Below are 18,747 nucleotides of genomic sequence, written 5' to 3'. Positions count from 1 at the left end.
CAAGTATATTTCTCTCATTAGTTTTGATTATTTGAACACTTATCATTTCGTTGTCAGACATCAGTCATTAAATAAAACCTCAAAGTACATTTTTTGGATGATTTATTTTTTTTGCCAATGGTGAACATACCAAAGTAAAACCAACCCTTAGTGGGACAGATTTAGAACTTTAGAATTATGATGGGAGGATAACTCAAACTACTAGTATCTCCATAATTTTAAACAATAAGTATGCATGACAGCAGGTCAGAGGATAATGTATGAAACAAAACAGTCCTGTCGATACCTGATGTTAAGCACAAACATGAAACAATGCAACAATCCTATCCACACAGTTATGAATAAAACGACAAGTTTCAGTGACATATCAAGCTAAATCAACCATACCCCAGGTATGCTGATAAATCTTTACTAAATTTCTCCCAACACTTATTCATCACAAATTTATGTGTGAAGCGTTAGAGTGACGTAAAAACTGCAGGCACCGCTCAACTGCTTCAGTTTGTGTTTGAAATTCATAAAATACTTATTATAGCTTGATCAGTAGTTAATAATTCCATTAGATTGACCACAGTTTCCTTTCATGGTTCATATAACAACATTTGTGAGCAAAAGAAATCTCGTTCGAGACTAACAGATTACAACACAGTGAAATCCTAATAGATCAGAGGACACTGCTTCACAACCTTCATCTTGCACTGTTAGCACCAGAGCCTCTTTAAGATGCTTCAATATTTTGGGGCCTGAATGCAAAGAAACCACTGGTTCCCCCTAGTGGAGTCCTGTGCCATTGTCTTGTTTGAACTGCATCACAGTAAAGATGCAGTAAAGTTACCTTCTGTATGAATTCACTGAGTGACATTTCCACCACAGGTCACTTTCCGACTTTCCTCATTCCTCATTAGTAAGACACGCGGCTCACTGACGTGGCTGTCCCAAAGGCTATGGAATGGATAACCTCAACAAACACTACAAAGAAAGAAGTGCATCAATCCATTTACTCTGAGACAAGTACAGTGTTTTTATTAATTCGTCAAATCTGAAGTATTAGATGTTTCATTAGTAGATATATTGTTACTTCTCAGTTAATGTTTCAACCAAAACATGAAACCTTCCAACTGTCTGCAGGCATTGAGCCATCCTGACTGTTACAGATTTTCAAAGAAGCAACAAGCTTGGTAAAGTGATGTGAGTTGGAGTCACACACTAAAAATACAAAACTGTCATGATAACCATGTAAAATCCAGGTGACAGTCCCTACACTCCGGAGTCGGTTTCAGACGGTCCCTGTGCGGAGGGAACCGTGGGAATCGGACGTTTCTTTCTCCTCACAGCTGGATCTGGCCGGCCTGTTACCACTGCTGGGGCAGGAGAAGGGACAGGGATGGGACGCCTCTTTTTAACGGGGGTCATGCTGCTGGAGCGTTCTTTGAGGATGCCCTGAGCCACACCCTCCATGTCAGATACTGAGATGTGCATGGCTTCAGCCATCTCTTTCTTTGTTAATGAGACGAAGCCCGGGTCCCTGGCCAGGGAGACCAGTCCACTCTTCTCTAGAGCCTAAAGAAACAACAACATTCAGGTTTGTGCTCGCGTACAGTATTATTTTTAGTGTATTAATAACCATTGTGTTATGTTAAATCCTTTCAGTTATTGTACAGGTTAATTCAGTCCAGAACTAGCTTTAACGTAACCCATCTCTGACAAACCTGACAGCAGATGTTAGACGTGGCATTTAATTAGAGTAGAAAAGAAGACCTGATCAGCCACTTTGACACCTACCTCTTGGACGAGGTGGTCGGCTGCAGTGTGTGAACTCTGACTCTGACTGTCACCATAGTTAGGGTCATAAGGGAACTGCATAGAGAAGGTAAGTATTCATATATCGCCTGCATAATCTGTTGTTGGATGAGTCAACCTTCAATAAAATATTACCTGTGTTCTGCCTGTTCTCACTGTGAAGTTCCAGGCATGTCTGCTGGCTGAAAGAGGTAAAATAATTACATTAATGAATATATAAATAAGCAATTACGAAGCATTCCTATGGCTCATGTCTCAGTTTATTAATTTGGAGTTATTATCCGTCCAGAATTTTCCATGGCCACATTAAAAAGTCTTATCAAAGACCTTCATCTTTGATTGGACTTCTTCTGTGGTTTCGATTTAACATATGCAGCATATCATCTCTTGCTTGTGCCATACCTGCCTCCTCATCCTCACAAGGATTGTAAAACTCATCCGGAGTCCTTTCTCTTTCAAATGAAAATCTGAGAGGGAACAAAAATGATCACTCATAACGGCACTGGTACGCCATCATACTGATCAGGAGAGCACTTTGGTACTCACTCTGCAAAGGCGTTGTTGTTAGTGTTGCTCTTTGGTGGAGCTGTGGGGAAAAATTCTGTACCAGACACCAAGGCTGAGGCTGAGCTTGGTGGGGACTCGGGCTGGCTTTCAGAGAAACTGAGTGGCCGCATGTTGGTCACCTGTTGGGACTGAGTGTTAGCCGGCTCAGTGGAGAACGACTCTACCTGGTTACCAAACAGGTGGTGTGAACGCTGCAAATACAAAGCAAGATACATATTAATAATGAAATAGTATGCAACAACGTAAAGGCAGGTTTAACGAAATGTTGATGTCATCTGACTGCTTTTCAGAAAGGTTTCTAATGGATGAAAAGCCAAAAAAAAGTCTCCATCCACTAAAGATTTTTTTATTAATAAAACAAATAAAGGAGGCCATAACAAAGGTGCTGCAGAATGGGAATACGAATGCACCGTATCGTTGCCGACGTTGTTTTGCACCTGATAAATGGCCTCTTCTCCTGCCTCCTCCATGGCTCTTTCCATCTCTTCTTCATTCTGCAGGTCTCCTGAAATGGCTCTGTGCATTTCTGGAGCTGCTTCTTCCTCTATACTCCTCAACCCCGCCTAGAAAAACATGGAGAATGTGGATAAATGAAGGACAGAGGAACATATCACCGAGAGATAAAGCTGAGTACGCTGATTTACAGTATAGAGTACATTTACTTGCACTGTAAGCGGAAAAGGAAAACCCCAGCTCACCTGGATCTCTGGACCTGAGGCACTCTTCTTAGTTGGACGGTAGCCGTAATACTCCTCTTGACGCTTGATGAACTTGCGCAAATGGTCTTGCAAAAGGAAGGTCGCGTAGAATTTCCCCACAGTCACCTCATCATCTATAACCAGACATAACATAATCACAGTGCGCTCTGTGTTCAGAGACGCTGGATTATTTTGTAAATGTGAAACATGACATATACTACTGCCTCACCTCCAATAGGAGGAATGACCTGGTCTAACAGTTTCATGCTGGTGCGCTTCCAGATCTGCTTTATAATGGCTCTCAGCTCCTCATTGGCCTGCTCAAAGTCACCTGTTAGGAACGATTCAAGATAATGGCTCGTTGTTACAGTAGTAGCAGATGAGGCTGAAGGAAACATGTATGTTGCATAAAACATGTATACCGTACCTTCTGTTTTAATTTTGAGTGCAGTCCTGACCAGAGCGAAAAGCGTGGCATTAAAGGTGACCGTGCCATCACTGTTGAGAGGCATGTTCATACCGACCAAGCGCTACAAAAAGCAGGAAAACTTTAATATGGGCTCCTGCATACTTGCAAGCCCCACACAGTGCTACTTTAGGCCTTTCTGTACCTTGCATGCAGCCCGGTGAGGACAGAATTTGCCAAAGCCCAGAGGAGGCTGAATACTTCGCAGCAGCGTCACCACATCCAGATGTTTGATTCTCCCCCTGTTAGATCAGAGGAACATCGCGAGTAATACCCAATTAAACAGCATCCCAAGGCTTATTTGAAAAGAAATGAGTTAAGAAATGAGATTTCACACTCACGTAGCTTCGGGATCATATTCAGCCCAGATCTTCTTAAACTCATCCAGATGGTGTGGACCAAGCAGAGACCAATCACGGGTCAGATAGTCAAAATTGTCCATAATTACAGCTACGAACAAGTTGAGGATCTAGAATAGGCAATAAATAAATATTGTTTGTTTCATATATCATCCCTATAATATGAATATATATAATAGATAAAGAAAAATGTTGAATTCTCACCAAGAAGGCACAGAGACAGTAGAAGCTGAGGAAGTAAAAGACAGCAAAATTGGACCCACAGGTGTACTCTTCTCCTGGCAGGAAGTCAGACTTGGGGTCACACTTTTTTCCATACATTGACGCCATCATGACCTCTTGCCAACCCTCTCCAGTAGCACATCTGGATATGTAAACATAAACCAAACAATGAAATGATGTTTTGTGTTCAAAACACAATTGAAGTCCAGAACCTGGTCTCACCGGAATAACATCAGAACAGCCTGAGGGAATGTCTGGAAGTTGTTGTTGCGGTTGACTTGAGTACCATCCACTAATGCTATCTTTCCAAAGATCTAAAGGTTGAAACAATGCCATTTAAAATTCAGCGTCAATCATCAATAACAAAAAATAGCAAAGTGTAACCAGTGACATTTTTTTTGCAGTTTGAATTCTGTACCTGCATCCCAACGACAGAGTAGATAAAGAAGAGCATCACGATGAGCAGAGCTACATGAGGCAGAGCCTGTAGGCAGAAAACAATGACATTATTAAAAAGTCATCACTGGGAAGCGCAATGGAAATTTGAAATAAAAAAGTCACGACGACAACGATTTCAATGATGACCTGGAAAGATTTGATGAAGGTCCACAGCAGGTTACGGATGCCCTCCGAACGGTTCAGCAGTTTGACCAGACGCATAACACGGAAGAGTCGGAAGAAAGTGATGGAAACAGAAGCATTTTCAGAGGCCTTTGGACACAAAGAAGGAATTTCATGAAATGAAACCTCAAGTAAAAAACAAAAACATGACTGGTTTTAAATGTCTGAAGAGTTCAGGCTTACCGCAATTACTTGCATTGGATTCGTCTCCTGAACAAAGCAGAGGAAGAAGTGAGAGGTTGCAGCGGTATGTGTTGCATTTAATATAATGTTAAATATTATTCAAATATGACTTCAAAATAGGGTTAATATTAGAGTCATTTTCCACTTTTGATGAGTTACAAATCTTTCAGATCAAAGCCGCTTGTAACTCATGCAAAATAGACAAGCTACACACGCTTTATTTTGGACATATTAACTTTGTTTTTGCAGTCAAGCAATGATTAATACTTCCTACCAATATAGTACATAGTCTTGAGACATAGCCGTGTTTATAAAAAACAGTACGAGCCATACTGCAACATAATATTGCCACGCCCTTGAGATTTGTTTTATATTCGCTATGTAAGATGATGCAGACAGTGTAAACAGAAAGGTTTAACCAGAAGGTTAAGCAACACACGGTCTGTTACATTAGTGCGATACTTTAGTGGCGTGCTCACACAGCAGAGCACATGCAGCAGTGGAGATCAGATATTTACACAGCCATGGAGACAGTACAGTCCTCCACTATCGGCCAGGGCACTCTGTAGAGGATAGACAGATGAGTAGTGAGGTGCATGGGTGGCAGAGGGATTGATGGGCTTTGATTCAACAAAAGTGAAACTGCTGCAAGCTTGTGCTCGTGGATGGAAAAAGTCTGGCATTGCAGTGCAACCATGACTGAAAAATAAAAACTGTGATCACCAAGAGGAAACACTAAGCAGCACGAGTAGCATTACCACCTAAAATAAAACTGAATTCTTATTTGATATTGTGCTCTTTTTAAGTGCTCGCACAAGATGTCACATGGTGGTTTTTGTGATGGAAATGCATCCCAGGCTGCACAAGGCACCGAGGACGGGGAGATGGATGGGATAAGGTGGGAAAGGACGACAACAGTACTGACCATGTCCTGTGAACTAGTTCTCCTGGTGCCAATCAGCTGTTGGGCCACAATTATATGCTTCTGGGTAAGATTACTAAATAAATACATGTGGTCATTCTAAATCATATCGCACTAAAAATGTCTTAATATAGCAAACAAAGCAGTTTCACTTCATAATGGTGTTCTTTAATAATGATATAAAATATGCATGTACGTAAATCTTATATGTACTCACATCAACTTCACTCAGGATGACGTCAACAACGCTACCAATAACAATAATGAAGTCAAACACATTCCACGGGTCTCCAAAGTAACCCTGCACAGACAGGTGAAGCATACTGACACATTAGGCAGTGGGAGTGGGTGGATAAGAATCCAGACAATAATCGTTAGAGCGTTTACCCGTGCTTTGAAAGCCATGAGCTTAAGAATCATCTCCACAGTGAAGAGCACCGTGAAGATTAAGTTGAGAATGTCTGACAGCTTTGTGACGTGGTCCGACTGATTACAGTGCTGTTTTAAAGAGGGAACAAAACAAATATATTTAAATATTTTAGCACTAACCAAATACAAATCCACATTCATCAGTCCGATTACTAAACAGTCAACTATTTAGTAATAGGACTGATGCTTAAACTACTCAAATAAGATTACATTTACAACACATAAATCAGGCCCACACTGACATTTTTATAATTAGGTCTGCTACACATCCCATTCTCTGCTGCTTTACAAACCTTTTTAAAAAAAATATATATATTAACAAGCACCTCACATGCACATCATGGTGGGATGAATTGTCAAAGAATTATAGGGAATGCTCACGTAAACAACCCTCATGGTTTGGGAAGAGTACACAAAATACTGTTACTTGGTCACCAGACAAACTATTAAAAATAGTCTGGAACCTCTCAGTTCATATTGAATTTCCGAGGGCCGTAATTAACAACAGACTCCATCATAAATAATGGACACAGCCACTGACGAGCTCCTGTGTTTGCCAGGGGAAAATAATTTTTTCTCTAATGCACGCTATCAAAGTAACTATGTTTAACCTAAAAGGAAACTGAGGTGGGTATCCTGCAGAGGTGTCTGTGCACAAGCTGTGCACTGCAGTGTACATGTTGTTGGTGCAATTATCTATGAATAATCAGTAAAGATTCATGCATGATGACATGACCTCAATGTTAATTTTATGTTTGGGACTTTTAGCTTATTCAGAGTCTGTGGGTATCATTAGGTGCAGAAGCCTCTTTGTTAGGCCTATAGTTATTTAGAGCATAAAACATGTGACATAATGAAGGGTGACAGAAGCACAAACAGCCCCCCCCCTACATCTGCTCAGAAAAATGTCTGTCAGTGTCATCAGCTCCTGCAAGGAGCCAGAGATGTTCTGCTAAAGCATATAAATCAGGATCTCTCAGATTCATCTCGGTCCCAGACTGAAGATACTCAGTAATGACATTTAGTATTTTCTATGAGGACCATTAATATATATTAGGCAACAAAATGTACATACCTGCATCCCAAGACACAAAGTGTTCAGCATAATCAGAAAGAACATGAGGTACTCAAAGTAGCAGGAGGTGACAATGTACCAGACCCTGTACTGGTACGGGTTTTTGGGTATGTAGCACTTCAGAGGACGAGCCTTCAGAGCGTACTGCACGCACTGGCGCTGAAGAGACAACGAACAGACAACAGACACATTAAAGGAAAAAAAAAGAGTTGCAACATGTTTTTATTTTGAATAATTAGACTACCAGTAGTACTGTCCTTGGCCTCATCTCAGTGTACCTGGTTCTTGTCCAGCTCACAGTTCTTATACTCCTGCTCACCCTGCTGCTGGAAGGTGACTATGACAAAGCCCACAAAGATGTTCATCATGAAGAAGGCTATGATGATGATGTAGATAATGAAGAAGATGGACACGTCGACACGGTTGTTGAAGACTGGACCCATGTCTTCTTCAGCTGAATCTATGGCTTTGTATAAGAGTCTGCAAACAAATGCGGATGAAAAATGAATAAATCAGTGAACTGAGATATGGTCAAATCAATGACTTACAGTATTTCCAGTCAATGGAAATACTCGTTTGTCACTTTCCACCTAACTCCTCACTCAGTCAAGCTTATCACAAATGCAGCTGATCAAACCAGAACAGATTGTGTGCTTACTTTGGCCAGCCCTCGAATGTGGAAACGGTGAACAGAGCCAGAATTCCATTGAGCACGTTGTCAAAGTTAAAGTCATTGTTAAGCCATTCTCTCTTAGCCACTACTGTGTCTTGCAGGGAATTCTCCATATGCTTCAAGTAGAAACCTCTGAGAGCAGACACAAGGAACATTAGTTCAAATAGATGATGGTGGAATGAAATCTGCGATAAGATGTTAGTTTCCTTACTGGCATTCCTCCTCAGTCACTTTGGACACATCTGTGCAGCTGTAGAATTTACCCTGAAAGGAAGTGACACAATTCAGCAGTTATATTTACCAAAGAGCAGTTTTGACTTATCACCTCTATGGTATCTTAGGCCACCCAGCTTTAGTTCAGAATTTAAAAATTACCTTAAAGAGTTGGACTCCTATGCAGGCAAACATGAAATTCAGCAGCAGGGTGACCAGGACGATGTTACCAATTGTTTTGATGGCCACAAATACACACTGGACCACGTGCTGTCATATAAGACAAACAAAATCCAATAAACACTGAGGAGAACTCTAGACATACAAGTGAAAGACATGATGTTAATTGATCACTTAAAATCCATATCTATCTGAAAATATCCGGTCATTTTCTCTTACTTTACCCTTATATTCTCTTACATTTATTGATTCCCTTTGGAGAAAATTACTAGTTACTTTGCAGGTGAAGGTTGGACCACTAGACGAAACTACCTAACTCACACCTGGGGAAAATATGACCCCAAAGCCAGCAAACTGTCTTAATATGACCTACAAAGAAAAGGAAAATTATCTCCCCAAACCCAATGGGAGGTGGCCTTATACAATGAAATGAAGGGGACTGAATGGAGTGGGTCTTAACTCAATTTCAATGCACTCAATTTTGCACTGTTTTTTCAGATACCAATGCAGCGTTGCATTTAAACCATTGGTGAGGTGAATTTAGTTGGAAAGGTATAGCATTTGGGTGGATTTGGGTGTTCTGCTTAACTTATCTAGCTCTTGTTTGGGATGCATTTTTATTTTCCCCTGCTACTTATGATTAGTTAACGAAGTATGAAAAATCTAAATGTATTGTCCCCATTTGAGTACTGAGAGTCTCAGAAGGATAAGTCAATGTGGCTCACTTAAAAAAATGCTGCCAACCCCTGACCTTTTTACAATTGTAGTTGCTAAACTTAATACGGCAGTTTTTATGGGTATCAGGCAACTTTCCACTTATTTGACTTTTCCTTAAGAGTCTCTCTGAGGACTCTCACTCAGGCTCACAGCTCTCAAGCAAACTGTGCGTGTGTTTTACCTTTAATCCTTTGGCTCTGTTGATAGCTCTGAGAGGCCTCAGCACCCTCAACACCCTGAGAATCTTCACGACGGAGATGGCACTGGATCTGCGCACAACAAGAACACATGGCAGAAAGCAGCCTTTAAATTCATATCTAAGAAACTAGTATGATTTAAGCATAAAATAACAATGGTGATCTTTTCATTTAACTTGAGCATCATGAAAACTCACTCCATTCCCATAGACAGAAGAGACACTCCGACCACAATCAGATCCAGAATATTGAAAGAGTTACGACAGAACGAGCCTTTGTGCATGAACGCTCCATACACCGTCATCTGTCAGTGAAATAAACAGAGAACAGTTGAATAGAGACTCTTTTTTTAAGTGGTTGACCTTCAGTACAACAAGAAAACTCCTCTAAACTTCAGTCTCAGACAAATTATAACAAACTAGCTGGTTAATCAATAATGTAATATAGCATGACATTAGAGCTGGATCCATCAGTAATGCTCTTTACTACTGTTACACTGTTAAATCTACCTTCAGTACAATCTCAATGGTGAACACAGATGTGAAGACAATATCAGCATAGGCCAAGATCTGAAAGAAGCACACAGAAAAAACAGTCACATTTTGCCTTCATCCAACAGAAATTGTTCAGTTGGATCACCTACACCTGGCTTTTACCTGGTTTCTGGGGGACTTGGGATCAATGGGGTCCTCAGCTGCTAATGAGATGGAGGAGAGCAGGATGAAGAGGAGGATTAAGTTGGTGAAGGACGAAGCATTGATGATCTTGTAGCATAATTTACGGAACCTAGATTGTAAAAACACACAGGCACAGGTAAATGTTTGCAGCATTTATTATGATATGATATCGTTTTCAGGTTGGTGTTGAGCTGGATGATGGTCTGTTTCCTACTTGTTCTGAGGGCCAAAAATGAAAAAGGAGCTAGCTTCAGGTAACGGAACTGCTTCTTCCTTCAGCTGCAGATCCGCCATTGGTCGGGGCCGGGGGCTGATAGGGATTTCAGGCTCTTCCTCCTCATCATCACCTACAATAGATAGAAAAGGCTCAGATTACTGGAGGTATTCAAATGAAAGCCTGAAGCAAAGACCCGTAATGATGCTGTAGGCTTCATATGGTAGTCACCAGGGGAGTGTGCTATAAACACAACACGGGGAATTAGCTGAGTCTAACTGTGATGACAGGTTACTATACTTATACTGTAACACAGCCAAGACAGCAGCCTTGATAAACAGCTGGTGCAAGGATTACAAATTCTTGCAGTTAGTGACCTCCTTCTGCTACAATTACACCGCTGAGAAAGGTTCAAATTATTTTCTTGTATTACCTGGGAAATCAGCAGGTGGAAATGGATCTTTCACTTCATTGACATTAGACTCAAATTCATCAATTTTGAGCTAAAAAAAAAAAGAAAGAAAGAAAAGAAAAACAAGGATGTTAATTTCTTCTAGATACTCATGCTGCCAAATTACATACATTTCAAGAGTAACGAAGTGACATGAAGCCAGAAACAACAGTAACCTTGGCTGTGGTGGGCATGCCTTCTATCTTGGCCCTCTGCTTAGTTATCTTCTCTCTCTCCTCATCAGTCTTCTCAGGCATTTTCGCCCTGTACGGCAAGAAGGAAAATAATTCGATCGAGCAGATTATCTCAGCTGGCTTAAACCTTTGGTTTTGCTTTTTTTCCCCTTTCACCTTAGTAGCTTCTTCCTCAACTTCTCCTCTGCCTTTTCTTTCTGAGCTGAAGTCAAACTCTCAGCCTCTGCGAGGTTGTCGACGGCGATAGCGAGGAAGACGTTGAGGAGGATATCTGTTTGCAAAGAGCTCAGGAAAAGAAATGAACCATGAATGTTAACATTATCTCCATGCATAGTTTAAAAAAAGCAAAAAACAAAATAATAGTGTGAGCGTATGAGAAGGATACAGTTTCCACAGACAAAGAGAACAATGAAGTAGATGGAGACCAGGATGCCAGGAATGACAGGCCCTCCATAGGCCATGATTCCATTGTACATGATGGATGTCCAGTCCTCTCCTGTGAGGATCTGAGAAACGGTTAAGAGTTTAAAAAGCAGAAAAATGATGACTTATTGTTATGCATGAATGGATAGGACTGGAAATCAAATGTGAAATGAGCTTCATTTAAACTACTGAATGCAAAAATCTGTTTTAACAACTCAAATCAGTCATTACATCCGAGGCATATAGGGAATGATATGTGGTGATTCCAAATATCACATTACTTTGGATCTTTGACCTCTTCTTCAATGTCAGATAAAGTCAAACTATCATAAAATGCCTTTGATCTTTAAAATTATCCTTGAAATTGTACTGCCTCTGAGGTTTGAGCTTTCTGAGTGCTTCTCGTATTTAAAAGTTTAAAGAAGAGCCTACGAAACGAGTGCCTGGTCTCACCTGAAACACACTGATCAAGGCCTGAGGGAAGTTGTCAAAGTTGCTGCGCCTGGCTCTGTGGTCAGAGAAGTTAAACTTCCCTCCAAAAACCTGCATGCCCAGGAGTGAGAAAATGACAATGAAGAGGAAAAGAAGAAGAAGGAGCGAGGCAATGGAGCGAATGGAGTTAAGGAGAGAGGCCACAAGATTACTGAGTGACTTCCAGTACCTGAAACACAAACGAGAGGTGGTAAATGGCAACGGGTTACGCTATAATAGCTTATACTGATACTACGGGGATATTTTACGCGATCTCGGCTTACTTTGTGACTTTGAGGATCCTCAGCAGGCGGATACACCTGAGTACAGAGAAACCCAGGGGAGCCACAGCACCTGCAGACAGCATGATCATCTCCAGGATACCACATAGTACCACAAAGAAGTCAAAACGGTTAAATAGAGACATGAAATATGCCCTGGGTCCCAGAGCATACATCTTCACAAACATCTCAATGACAAACAGCACCAGCAGCACCCGGCTAGCCACATCTGTTGAGATGATGGAAGAGATGGACAAATGAATAAGTAACTGGAATATACGCAAAACTATTGTTTATTAAAATATATATGTAAATGATCAACCTTGAAAGGAAGTCAGGCTTTCAGGCTGGTGGTGGTACTCTGTGGCTATGGTCAGAGTGTTGAGGAAGACCAGGAACATCACCACCCAATAAAACGCCCTGGTTTTCACGTACACCAGGCACTTCATCCTGAAGAAACGGTTCCAACGCCGAGCCAGGCGGCTAAGCACAAAAACAACTCTAACTTACTGTTTCATATTGAATGCCAGCAGAAATTTTCACAGTGGGAAACTCACTAGTAATAGATTATTCGACTCTTGCCCTCCAGGTCATACAGACTGTCTGTGTCTGAATCTCCACTGGTCAAAGGCAGGAGTCCTGATAAGAAAAAAGCAGCTATAATCCGAGATTTTCTTTGTTGACAAATGTTCAGAGGTTTTTTTCTTTTCTTTTCTAGAGCGCACCTTTTCCTTCTCTATCAGCATCCAGGACTTCAGCGTGAGTGATCCACTCCATGTAGCCGTGGAGGTCTTCATCCAGTTGCTGACGCTCTCGTAACTTCTGGAACTCTCCACGTGACCTGGCCTTTTCTCGCTCTTTGGTAAACTCTCTGTGTGGAACAGCAAACACACGTTATTCTATTATTTCTCTGTTTACGTGAAAATGTTAGATTTATGGAAGGAGGGTAATCTTACCCACTGAGCACACCCAGAACCAGATTGAGCACGAAAAATGAGCCCAGCAGAATTAGAGGAACAAAATAGAGCCAGGGCCATTCATTCCCTATGGCATCATTCACCTAAAACCCAGGGTGTCAGTCAAAATCAGTGAATTTTATTTGGCTGCAAACTGCACACTGAATTTGAGACAATATTCAGCCACTGACCCAGTAGAGCACTTTGGTCCAGCTTTCCATGGTGATACACTGGTATACTGTCAGCATGGCAAAGCCAATGTTATCAAAGTGGGTGATCCCGTTGTTGGGACCTTCCCAGTCGGGCCGACATTCCGTGCCATTGATGATGCAGCGGCGTCCATTACCAGCCTGAGCACAGGGGGCAGGCAGTTCACCCTCTGCTGTGGCGTAGATATCTGTGGGGCAAGTTTTAACAGCTTAATGTAAAGACCCAGGTGCAAGTAAGTCTCACTCAGTGTTCTTTTAAACATACTTGTGCCTTTGTAATAGCAGGTCTTATGCATTTTGCACTTAAAGAGCTCCAGCCCCATGATGGCATAGATAGTGACCAGTAAGAAGACGAGCAGAGCAATGTGTAGAAGAGGCAGCATCGCTTTAAGGATGGAGTTCATCACCACCTGTAGGCCTGCAAGTGAACAAATAAACCCAGTTTGTTACAGAACCATAAGAACTTGGTACTGTTACAGACTCATAATACATGCCCATATACTCTAATGTTCAGTGTATCAGATGAATTTAATGTGTATAATCTAGAATCAGCATCTCTCTGTAGCAGGTGTGGATTGGTTCTTACTGGGGACTCCAGAAACGAGGCGTAGAGGCCGCAGTACTCTGAAAGCTCTCAGTGCTTTCATATCAAAGCCCCCACCCTTCTCCTTTGGCACACCTGACACCATGTTTACGGTATCCATAAATAAGGTAAAGAGACTGCAGGAAAAGATGAGACAGCCGTAAGTGCCATAGCCGGTACATTGTTTATGTATATCACATTTTAATATATATTACATTCTTAACAAATAAGCTGTCTACCTGCAGCTAAGACATCCTCTTACCCCATGAAGACGATGACAAAGTCCAATATGTTCCAGCAGTTTCGTAAATAGGCCCCTTCATGGAACACAAACCCATACGCTACTATCTTCAAGAAGCACTCCAACGTGAAGATGACCAGGAAGATATACTCCAGACTTTCCTGCAGCAACGGGAACAAAATGAGAACAAAAAAAACTTTCACTCTCACATAATATTCTCTAATAAAGCATTAAATGATTGATTAAATATTTTAAAGAGCAACATGACATGTGAAGGAAGAGCTTGGTTTTGATGCTGTCTGAGCAGCACACAAGTGCAGAAAGATGAGTAAAGCCACTGGAGGTCAGCAAAGGCTTAATTCTTTCTCTTCTTGGGCAGACTTGTGAAACATATGCTAGGAAGAACAGCATAAAAAAGATCAGCAAAACTGTTGCTGGCATTGTCGCAGCTCATTATCTTTTGTTTCCAGTTTGTTCATTCTGATGCAGATTAAACATAACCTCCAGAAGGTTGAACAGAGGGACGGCTCAGTGCCCGCAGAGTGAATGATGAAACATTTTGACACCATGTAGCAAGTGAGACGAAGATGAAGCAGACTGTTTGCAGGAGACAGATAAAATGTGAGTGGCTGAATGAAAGCATCATCTGCAAATTGTCCCCATCTCTGTGCTTTTATTATCAGTGTTGACACAGGGCAGGAACACAGAACAGGGATTTTTCCTCAGACTAGACGTGGTTATATATGGATCTGAATATAAATGTTGTAGAACAAAAGGCTCTTAATATGACAGCAGTATGATAAAGTTTCAAGAATCCAGTAGGAACCCAGTCCTACTTCCAGTGCTAACAATCAGAAATAGAGAATTCATTTGAGGTATGTGCAGTTTATTTCCCTAAATCAGCTCAATAATCTCTAGCTGAACCAGCAAACACTGGTCCCCACATACCTAATCACCGACCCTGCATCCATTAACAAGTGTACACACATTTATAGACTTTTACTCAGTGTTACCCCAAGTAAAACGAATTCACCAAGGAAAGCTGCCCTGCTAGGCTACTGCGCATCAACATTACAAGCTATCATATTATTGGAATACGTGGCTGTGGTTACACGAGGCAACATTGGCGGATTCTCCTGTATCACCTGCATCAGTGGAGTGGCGGCATGTAGGCTGACCTACTTCTAACAGTAAAAGAGGGGGTTGGTCCATCTCTTCTTACATTTTCACCTCTGAGGAATGGCACCGTAAGAACTAAGGAGGATTTAGGAAGAGGGCCAATGAAGAGATCAGGTGAGATTTGGGTTCCTAATAAAAGTAAAATGGCTATAAATCACAAAGACTGACATGAACTTTAACCCAGAGATATGTGTGGAGTATTATTGACTTAATGTAGGAAAGTAACCGATGGCTGGTGATGGCTGACATTTGTGCTAAATGCCAAACCTCTAAGAAAAAGTGATCTATTTATCATAACATTGGTGTCAATAGGACACATCCAATAAGCACTGGCCACATGTATGCACGGTGCAAGATCAGATATATCTTTTGCTCACATGCGCACCTTGTTTGTCTTTGGGTTGTAAAGTCTGTGACCTGTAATACACTACCAACAGTTTCACAGCTTTAAAACACACACCTATGAAGCTGAAAAATAATATTTTTCTGTACACACATCAGCATCGTGCCACCAGCTTTTTTACACTTCAGAACGAGACACTCGATGACTCAGATGCAGACACAGATGGCGCTCCAAATAAAGAACCGAGTTGTTTCTGGACACATTCAAATGGCGTCTGGCATCCCACAGCTTGTCACTGATTCAAAGCTGTAGTAAATTAATATTACTACACTCACTTGCTGATCAGAGCTGCACAGTCATCTACTAGTGATGGTAAAACTGAGCCTTCATGAACCCAAAAACATGAGATTAATTTAGTGTTTCAATTCTTTTATGTATTATGAATATTCTGAAAATGAAATACCGATATAGTCATCATTCACCGCAGTGACTTCTCATACAGTCATGTGACATGCAACAAAAAAAGGCTCAATGTTTATTTACCAAATTTAAGTTGGTGTTGTTGGTGTCTTCTTCAGGCATGGGTAGGAACACAGCCAACGCGATGCAGTTTGCAAAAATGGTCAATAAGATGATGATCTCAAAGGTTCTGGAAGGGGATGCTCAGGATCATGACAACAACAAACAGCAACAAAAATCCCATTTTGCCCCCCCAAATATCCACAAAGGTCTATTGTCTTATGTTTAGCATCTTACGATGTTAGTGGGTGAGAGTGGGAGGGTGACTTAAACTTTCACAAGAATAAAAAGGTCAGTTTATTTATCTGACTAAGTTATTTTACGTTTGTGATTCAGTGTAAGGGATCCAGCTCTGCATCAGCTCTGCAGGCACTGACTAGTGCCTTTAAATGCTGCCTGAAACATCATCCCTGAAACAGCCCCCCCGGGTAGCCAGAAAAGTGTTCCACTTTAATGCAATCTTGCCTGCTGTGCTGCTTCATTCTCACCCTTAGGGGGCTCTGTGTGAGAATTCCCCTGCCAGGTCAGCACCATGTCTCAGTGTGATGCCACAGGACAGCTGCAGAGCCCAAGAATATGACCAAACCATTTGAACACAGACTGTTAACCAGGAAAGAAATAAAGAAAAAAGCGGCTCTTTAAATTTTGTGATCCATGTATGAGGACAGTTTTGTTTTTGGCCTTCAGACTTTTAGTAATTTTCCATAATTTGGCTCTGTATACAGCACCTAAGCCCTGTGTTACCAAACCACATACCATTGTGATTAAACTGTGCCGGAGGAATGACTCATGACGTGGTCCAACATACCAGAATGAAATGTCAAATAGAACAGATCTTTACACATCATCACGTTTTAAAATGAGGTCACTGTTAAACTCAAAGTCTGTGTATCTGCGTTTAAACGCTGTGAACAAGAGGTTCCTATCACTGGATTGGTATGATCAACTCATTCCAGTCTGGATCCAGGAATGGACATGAGGCTAAAAGCAGAAAATTCCCTAGAGGGGCCACATTCTATCAAAAGCCTGCTTTGTGCTCTTTCATCTTCTCCTACTTGGACGCTGAAATGACTACTTGGACATTTAAAAAAAAAGGAGCGAGTTGAATGAGACTACCTTGCTTTTGTCAGCTGATCTCAGATTAACAGCAGGTGAAACTCCACAGGCTGCAAACTTGACTTTGATACAGATCAGAAACATTACAAAAGTCTTAACACTTCAGGGATCATCTCATCACACATTTGAAAGAGACCTGGCTTGAGCATGCTGACCACAGGTGAACAAGGCTATTAATTCCCTGCCCTGCTGTCAGTATTTTTAAAACGGCGCTCCATGCTGCGCTGACTGTATTAATGCCTTGATATCCTTGAATTTCAAAGAAATATTTAAACTGAAATCTCTGCTAAAATACACACAGTTGTCTGAGGCGTGTGTGTAATGACTGAAAGATCTAAAGGATACTTCCACTCCACTATGTTGATGCAGGCCTTGCGGAAGGGATTTTTGAGGTTGAGCAAGAAGAGAGATCTCGCGGGTCGAGGGTTTCCTCCAGTGGCCTGTAGTTTCTTAAGCTTCTCCCTCTGCTTCCTCTTCAGCTCCTCTTCATTCATGATGACCGGCTTGGCCGCTTCTGTGTTGGACGCCATCTTGATGCTTTCACCTTAGACAGGCTCCAAATTCCTGTGAAAGTTAACGTTTATTGTAAAATCCCAAACTCAGGTCCAGTATGTCTCCCCTTTGTGAAAGCAGATCCTCCTCAGGCTCCCCCTGGCACCCTCTTTCTTCTCCTCCTCCTCGCTCCTTTGTCGATCTCACCCGGGCAGAGCCACAGGCCTCTCTGCCTGGCTGAGGGCCTCTGACAAAATAAGCCCACCGCGTCCAGGAAAAACAGCAGGAGCCCAGAGTGACTGGAGGAGCAGTTGGCCTTGGTATAGTTTAAATTTAGATTATGAACCACCAGCAGGCCATGCTTGGGGATGATTATAAGGGTAGAGTGAGGGGGGGGGGGGACGACGACGACTGTGTGTCTTTGTGTGATTTTGTTTGTGTATGTGTATATATGTGTGTGTGTGTGTTTTACTTTAATGTCAACCTCGTATTTAGGATTCATAAGTAGTACACAGACTTGTAGTTATTAAAAAAAACCCCACTATAATGCAGCTTTTTGGCATTTCTAAATAATAACTGAAGGCTGGTATTTAAAGGAATAATGAACAATAGGTATCCGTAAGCCCACCCTAACCGCTGTAAGCGCCTCACAATACTCGGTAACATTCACTGTGACCAAATTATTTAGTGTTAATGTTCATAACCAAACAATTTAAATGAAAGTCAACCAGCCCACCAATCACCAACCCTTAAAACAGTCGGTAGAAGCAGTGCTGTTTCAAAACGTGTAATTCCCAAACCAGGACGTTTGTAGTTACACATTTCAAAACACCTTTTCAAACTGGCAAAATGTCTTAAACATGCCACAGGTGACTGTTTTCCCAGCAGCTGAAAACCACTCAACATGTGAGCAATCTTCAAGCACCACAGACCAGTGCAAGAACGCGCACTTACTGTGTACTTTGTCGCCCTCTAGCGCCATTAACAGGAACAGCAGATATGAAAGGAGAAAAGTAACTGCAGGAGAAAGAAATTCCAAAACCTTTTTTTGAGGAATTTTCCTTTATTATTTCACA

At 41.5% G+C, this 18,747-nt stretch overlaps 1 protein-coding gene across 2 annotated transcripts; it reads right to left on the bottom strand.

Annotated features, from left to right (window-relative positions):
* Window positions 1–22: 22 nt before the first annotated feature.
* LOC146610296 (dihydropyridine-sensitive L-type skeletal muscle calcium channel subunit alpha-1-like) lies at window positions 23–17,987 on the bottom strand. Of its 2 annotated transcripts, XM_085343918.1 has the most exons (45): window positions 17,525–17,986; window positions 16,088–16,193; window positions 14,044–14,183; window positions 13,785–13,918; window positions 13,464–13,616; window positions 13,181–13,386; window positions 12,990–13,093; window positions 12,759–12,904; window positions 12,591–12,672; window positions 12,356–12,516; window positions 12,037–12,262; window positions 11,735–11,942; window positions 11,244–11,364; window positions 11,015–11,129; window positions 10,841–10,928; window positions 10,647–10,716; window positions 10,214–10,346; window positions 9,979–10,108; window positions 9,832–9,891; window positions 9,520–9,626; window positions 9,307–9,394; window positions 8,391–8,498; window positions 8,227–8,279; window positions 8,001–8,147; window positions 7,621–7,822; window positions 7,343–7,501; window positions 6,226–6,336; window positions 6,056–6,139; window positions 5,435–5,479; window positions 4,917–4,943; window positions 4,698–4,823; window positions 4,531–4,596; window positions 4,335–4,426; window positions 4,095–4,254; window positions 3,873–4,000; window positions 3,677–3,773; window positions 3,493–3,595; window positions 3,295–3,396; window positions 3,066–3,199; window positions 2,805–2,930; window positions 2,347–2,558; window positions 2,203–2,267; window positions 1,936–1,982; window positions 1,783–1,857; window positions 25–1,560 (listed from the first exon to the last, which is right to left on the bottom strand). In XM_085343918.1, exons 1-45 carry the CDS (start codon window positions 17,707–17,709, stop codon window positions 1,258–1,260), a joined length of 5,535 nt encoding a protein of 1,844 aa, XP_085200044.1. In that variant the 5' UTR covers window positions 17,710–17,986; the 3' UTR covers window positions 25–1,257. The 2 variants fall into 2 exon arrangements, with proteins under 2 accessions (XP_085200043.1, XP_085200044.1); XM_085343917.1 differs by having other exon boundaries at window positions 23–1,560; window positions 3,295–3,595; window positions 17,525–17,987.
* Window positions 17,988–18,747: the final 760 nt, after the last annotated feature.

The sequence above is a fragment of the Diplotaxodon limnothrissa genome, linkage group LG20, assembly GCF_057381915.1.
Source record: "Diplotaxodon limnothrissa isolate DT_005_m linkage group LG20, D_limnothrissa_male_GT1.1, whole genome shotgun sequence".
Lineage (NCBI taxonomy): Eukaryota > Metazoa > Chordata > Actinopteri > Cichliformes > Cichlidae > Diplotaxodon > Diplotaxodon limnothrissa.
This window is presented reverse-complemented; position numbering and strand designations above follow the sequence as displayed.

What these genes read in the sequence shown, in the direction of transcription:
- LOC146610296 (XM_085343917.1), bottom strand. Translation starts at nt 17,709, where the DNA reads ATGGCGTCCAACACAGAAGCGGCCAAGCCGGTCATCATGAATGAAGAG. An exon ending in CTTTGTGTCTTGGGATGCAG is followed by an intron (nt 6,337 to 7,342) that starts GTATGTACATTT and finishes TCTTTAAAACAG; the next exon opens with CACTGTAATCAGTCGGACCA. An exon ending in ATCCAATGCAAGTAATTGCG is followed by an intron (nt 4,824 to 4,916) that starts GTAAGCCTGAAC and finishes TTGTGTCCAAAG; the next exon opens with GCCTCTGAAAATGCTTCTGT.